General features: G+C 39.7%; 1 protein-coding gene across 4 annotated transcripts in view; it reads left to right on the forward strand.

Moving 5' to 3' along the window:
- LOC116689101 (dynein regulatory complex subunit 4) overlaps nt 1-6,252 on the forward strand; it is a 9,424-nt gene extending 3,172 nt beyond the window's left edge. For 2 of the 4 annotated variants that reach the window (XM_032515438.1, XM_032515441.1), the window contains exons 5-14: nt 147-350; nt 444-498; nt 590-792; nt 1,191-1,361; nt 2,715-2,801; nt 2,921-3,118; nt 4,410-4,475; nt 4,573-4,698; nt 4,842-4,968; nt 5,809-6,252. In XM_032515438.1, coding sequence (XP_032371329.1) covers nt 147-350; nt 444-498; nt 590-792; nt 1,191-1,361; nt 2,715-2,801; nt 2,921-3,118; nt 4,410-4,475; nt 4,573-4,698; nt 4,842-4,968; nt 5,809-5,951 — 1,380 coding nt within the window. In that variant the 3' untranslated portion in view covers nt 5,952-6,252. The remainder of the gene's footprint in view (nt 1-146; nt 351-443; nt 499-589; nt 793-1,190; nt 1,362-2,714; nt 2,802-2,920; nt 3,119-4,409; nt 4,476-4,572; nt 4,699-4,841; nt 4,969-5,808) is intronic. The other 2 variants (XM_032515439.1, XM_032515440.1) reach the window with 2 other exon arrangements.
- The last annotated feature ends 42 nt before the right edge of the window (nt 6,253-6,294 follow it).

Consider the following 6,294-nt stretch of genomic DNA (forward strand, 5'->3'; position numbering starts at 1 on the left):
TTAAGCAAGTCGCCGGTCACGAACGATCACGTAAAAACCGGCTAATTCCGGTCTCTGGCCGGTCAGTTGGTGCATCTCTAGCAGTAAATCCTAATCCTAGTACATTAAGAATTTCACAGTTTGGCACATTTGATCTTTGATTCCAGGAGTATGAGCAGAAGCTGAAACAATTGGAAACTGCTCACCACAACGAGATCTGTGAGCTGAAGGTGGCCATCTCCAGGACCTCAAAGACCAAGAGAGGCCAAGTGGAGTCAGAGGTAGTGCTTAAGAAGAAAGAATACATTTTACAAGCGGACATGGGAAAGAAAGATTCATATGATAAAATCATTACTAGAAAAATCAAGCAGGTGAGAACTCAGTTCATTACATTGTATTTTACATTTGATTTCAACAAGTAAGCATCTGTACTACAAAGCTGACACTTTTTTTAATCTTAACAGACACAGCAGGATGAATTAAAGAAACTAAATGATGGCTATGAAGAGAAAGTCAGAGGTAGATAAACGTGTCCATTTCTGAGTTGAAGTCAAAAAAAGCACTATCAAACTCTGTAAACCCTGATTTCTCTCTGTTCCTGTTTAAAAAGAATTGGAGGGCAACTATATCAACACAATGAAAATAATGGCCGAAGAGAACAATCAAAAGACACAAACTAAGCTAGATGAGATCGACAACCAAATTAAAATGAGTATTGTGAGTGTTGTGGCGGAGCAAAACAAAGCTTGGCAAGATCTCAACAAGTCCATTGAAGATAAACATCATGTGTTCTTTGAAAAGGAGAGGCTAGAGGTAAGATATATTACTCATTACAGTCCTGTCACACTAAAGGAAAAGAAAAACACATTTGTTGCATACATGAGTTGAATTCATCCATAAAAAAGCTTCTTTATTTTCCCAGTGACTCTACTTCAGCCAATCGGATATCAAGACTTTTTCCCCGCTTTCAGCGGCATCCACTTAATGTGCTTATTTCACTCATGTTGTATCTGTGTTGTCAAATCTAAGTCTGGAAGACACAAAATGTGTTCGTTCTTTCAAGAAATTATTTGTGGTTCTTGACAACAGTTGTTTCATGTAAAGAGTTTTAGTTTGACCGGAAATACAATTCCACGAACAGCAAAGTGCTTATAAAACTAAATAAGGTACAGGTTGGTCTTGCTTGATATGCCATTGTCCTCATTTGGTAGACAGAACTTGAAGCTGCAAAAGGAAAGGGTGAGCTACTAGACTGGAGGCTGGCTGCAGCTGTGCAGAAGAACAAAAGCAGAACAGAGTCTCTGCAGGAAGTGGAGCCAAAGCTGTCTGGAAGCCACACACAGCTGGTGGAAGAGAGAAAAGCCATGGCCAAGAGTTTGAAGGTTCACTGCTTTGCTTAATTTTAGAGTTTTTGCACAGAGTACAGCCTGACGAAAGCATCAAGCTATCTGAAGTACATCATTATCATTATTAGGTAACTTTTTTATAAACATGAACGTCCATTACATTCAAGCCGTTGCCAAATGAGTTGCTACAAAGCTGATTGAGACATCAGCTCCACACAACTCTCTCTGTATTTCTCACTATGGCTATGTTAGGAAGACTGTTGTCCAACGACTTCATTACCTCTTCTGAAGTTTCAATCTTCCGTGTCCTCCTTGGCTACTAGCAACTGCGTGGGGGGGGGGCTGTGCACTCGTGAAATGCTTGTATTATCATTACTTACAATTCCTCATGTGGGTGACAGAAACTACGCTTAGAGGTGGGATACACAAATAGGCAAAAGGCAGCATGGTGGGCCAATGTTTAGCATTGTGGCTTCACAGCAAGAAGGTTCTGGGTTCAAATCCAGGTTGTTCTGGGCCTTTTCTGTGTGGAGTTTGTATGTTCTCCCCATGTTTACCTGCGTTTCCTCCTGGTGCTCCGATTTCCCCAACATTAAAAAACATTTTAGGTTCTCCGGCCCTGCGTCAGAACTGGAGTTTGTCCTGGAGTTTTAAATTGAGATGTAAAAAGCTTATGATCAATAGTTTATTTTGTGCATTGATATTCAGTGCTTCTTGTGTATGAAGAAAAACACTGTCCTCCTTTTTACAACACAAGTCTGATTTTCATAGATTTGCCAACTAACAGTTGGTTATGGCAGCATTATTGTACTCATCAGGTCAAATGTAGAGACACAAGAATTCAGCTTGCTTGGCTGCTTCTTTATTGATGTCACTACCAGGAGTAAGTGTTTAAATTCTTATTTGATTCAGTTTTTCAATCCACACAACTTATTTGGCAGATCAAACTGATAAAACTAGGGCTGTCAAAATTAACGAGCACATTCCTCTTTAACGGCATCATTTATTTAGAATGCGCCTGCATAGAGAAGAGACACGAAACGGGGGAGCGGGTCTTATAATACATCCAAGAACGTCAATTTAAACTGAGTTACCCACTGAGTATGTAGTCTTAAATACCACTTGAAAAACTTGAAAATATCCCTTTTAAACCAAGTAAAATAGGCCACTAGTGTGATTAAAAATGTAAGAGCCCTTGTTAAAACCTTTTATACAAATTCATACAATGCAAATCTCTCAATTAGATCTTGTAGAGCTTCTTTCTGGTTCAAATTGAAGACATTTTTACCATTCAAAAGAAACTTGCATTCAGTCTACAAACACTTCAGGTCTTGGTGAAATCAAAGTGGAAGTGGTGAGTGACATTTCATAACTGACTGTCTCTAACAGAGGGGCAAAAAAATGAGTGCACATATACTCAGGGAGAGACGTGAGCTGTATTTGAAGCACCAGCAGTTGGAACTGAAAAACGAACAGGTAAACTGATTTGTCAAGTCGCAAGTTTTAACTTTATTCATTCGCTCAGTTGACGAACACTGAATGTTGAGCGTATGCCTGGTGGCCGGGTGTTCATGGGATTCATATGTGTCCCGCAGGTTCAGCAGGAATACGATGAGCTGCGAAAGAGGCAGACTGAGGCCATTCTGGATGTGCAGCAGAAAAGAGACCTGAAGGCCTTGGTGCTGGAGAGGAAGATAAAGGCCATGACAGAAATGCTGGAGAAGGAGCAGCTTGAACTCTGGGTGGCGCTCGCATTCGGACAGGGAGATCAAAGGGCTGCAAAAAACATTAAGGTGCGATTTTATACTTGCACTTTAGTTCAACTTGTGTTCAGTAGTTTATAGGACCACACAGTCAACAGACACATGGAGATGGAAGGATCATATTGAGGAAATAAATGTGGCATTTTATTGTCTTTAATGGCCTTTCCGCTAGTGTCGGACAGGACCAACTTAACCAGTTAATTTGAATCATTTTTCTGATAATTACACCAATTACACCCATCTAAGGTAGTGTACTAGACATGATTGGTTCAACAAACAGTTGTATAATGTCTTTTTATGGCTCTGGGGGATCTCTCTCCACTGCACTGTGGATCAGGTCTGGCTACACCACACAAACATTCTGGCATAGGAGAAAAAAACACTCTGGGTTGTTTGCATTTCTTTTAACCCATCACAATCGTCTTGGGCAGTGCTAAGCTCCGGACTCCGCAACGGTGGCTCAGCTAAATAATCTGAGGAAGGAACTTGTTTTGGTGGAACATTTGCACCCCACAAAAGAAAACTCCACATAAAATATCAAATCAAACAGAACTCTTTTAATACAAACATTTACTCGCCATGTGGCAGCTAGCCACATAGATATAGATAGATGTAATTTATTAATTATAGATTTTTTACATTTAATATTTAGTGTTTAATAAATAATTGTTAAATGTAGTACAGAGTTTGTAGTCTATTGCACAAACAATAAACCCTCTGCTCCGACATCCCATTGTTCCAACCATATAGGCTTTTTATATTGGTTAGGCTAGCCGATTGGTTGGGGTTAAGCATTTGACCTTGAGCCGTTAAGGTTAGGATAACCGATTGGTCAAGGGATAGGACCTGTACAAATGGGGTTACGTTACAGGGAATTTGGGACACTAAACTGCAAGCCAAACCGGTGCAGAGATTGTGTGGATTAGGCTAGATAAACATTTAAATGTGTTAATAAACTAATGAAAAGTAATTTCACTTATTGTGGATTCAGATTTTAGGTTATGGGAGGTGATCCACAAAAGCCTAGCTATATGGTCGGAACAATGAGATGTTGGAGCAGGTTTACTTTTTCGAAAAAAAGGGGCGACGGACTAGTGGGCTGTAGGACCAAAGGGAATTCTTTTGGGTTATTGAGAGATTGGAACAATGGAGCGTCGGAGAACTGACATGGCACCTTTGTGAACACTGCAGCCTCTAGAAGTCCCTAATTGGGATTGATACTTTACCTGATGCTTTCATTCCTCTTTGCGATTTGCATGGTTTTAAATTGTGTGTAAGTTGATTTACAAGAACAAATCAAAAAGTGTGTTTCCACCTGTAGGAACTTTTTGAGTCCAAAGAGAGCACCATCAGAGCTTTGAAGGCTATCGTGTCTCGAGATTTAAAGGTCTGCCATTGATTATCTCAAAGTGATTTCATGTATTTGTTTAGTTGCTATTTTCTGGTCTGTCATGGTTTTATTAAAATAACTGTGTGATCGGCAGGAGTATGAGGACTTGGTTAAGAACACAGCAGTATTGGGGATCTTTTTAGACACATGGCTCCCAATGGGTGACATAAAAAACTCCACGAGGAATGCCTCAGAGCATAGCGTTCCACTACAAAACCAGGTTAGTCATCAGTCATCTCAGTGTTTTCATTAATCTGTTTAGTTGATTTAAGAGTAATTGCTGGCATGCAGTGTTCCTTGATATTTTTCCAGTTAGTTTAGGTGGTGCTGTCATGTTTAATGACATGTACCTGTGCTTGGCAGAACTTTAACAACTTGATGCAGGAACTGACAGCTTTGTGCATCTCTGAGGATGACTCGGTCCAAAAGGGCGCCCTGGGACTGAACCCTGTTAGTGCCAGTCCAGACAGTGAACTCCTGCAGCTCTCAGGTATGCTCTCAACTGTTCTTCTTATAACCCAAATCACTTCATTTCCCCCCTATTCTTTCTCATCCAAACCCTGATGGGAAGATTAGACAGGTTGTAGTGGGTTGTAGTAGAGTGTGTTAACCACTTTAATAGGAAGTCAAACTGATGGGGAGCTAGAGCTAGGCAATGTGGAGAAAATCTAATATCAGGATATTTTTTACCAAATACCTTGATATTAATATTGTAGGTTTGACTATTTGTGCTTTCACAGTATTTACACAATGAGATTTGTGATGAATAATCATCAGTAACGTGGGTAATGACTAAGTGGGTAAAGGCAAATAATGGAACAGCTAAAACAGCTTGGTAAGTTCAGAAAAGTACATCCCTTTACTGTAATGTAGTCTTTAAACCAGGAAGAGACATTCCAAAATTTAAGACAATATCTTGCCTCATCGATATATTGCCCAGACCTACGGTTAGCACACCTCATTATATACCCTCACTGGGAAAACTGAGAGTGCCCACAACTGTGGCAAGTATGCTGAATCAAAAAGGAGGCATGAAGTCAGTCTGTAAACTGTGATAGATATTTACAATAATTTTACAGTTCAACTCGCAAATAAGTTTTTGACCCATATGACATTTTTTGTGTGGGATTTGATCACCTAAGTTGGTGAGAACAATGTATGTCTTACTGTTAACCATTAGGCTACTGTGAGATCATTGTTAAGACTCCATTGTATTTGTGTAACATCTGTTTGTTATGTAAGCAGTGTGAGGAGCCTAAAGTTTTCTTTGGAGACTTGCAGGCTCTTTAGTCTGTGCTGAGGCTGCAGAGCACATTTTTATGTTTTCTAGGAGCCTCTGGGTGGGGTCAGGTGCCTATTCCCACTGAGTCTGAAGATGGGGGTTCCTGTGTCAGTGACCAGCAGTCTATGATGACTACTAGAACTACGGACGACTCACTGCTGGATGAAAATGTTACACTGTCTGACTCTTGATTTATTCATTCTCACCAGTAATGCCGGAGAAACTAGTACAGTAGAATAGTTAAGATATGTCCTTAAGATGCAACTATGATCTAGAATTGTAAACTGTATGATTTTACAAGATACAAATGATATCCTGCATATTATAAAATATCTCATGCTACTTCCATGAATGTAAAAACAAAGTGTGTGGTATTAATACCTGGCTAGGGTTTACAAGACTTGTGGCTGAATTCCTTGCAGCAAAAGAGAGTCCTTCAGAAACATGCTGTGGGTCCAATCTGTAAAAGTGCTTTATTAATAATAATAATAATAATAATAATAATAATAATACATTTTATTTAACAGCGCCTTT

Source organism: Etheostoma spectabile, chromosome 5 (genome assembly GCF_008692095.1).
Source record: "Etheostoma spectabile isolate EspeVRDwgs_2016 chromosome 5, UIUC_Espe_1.0, whole genome shotgun sequence".
Classification (NCBI taxonomy): Eukaryota; Metazoa; Chordata; class Actinopteri; order Perciformes; family Percidae; genus Etheostoma; species Etheostoma spectabile.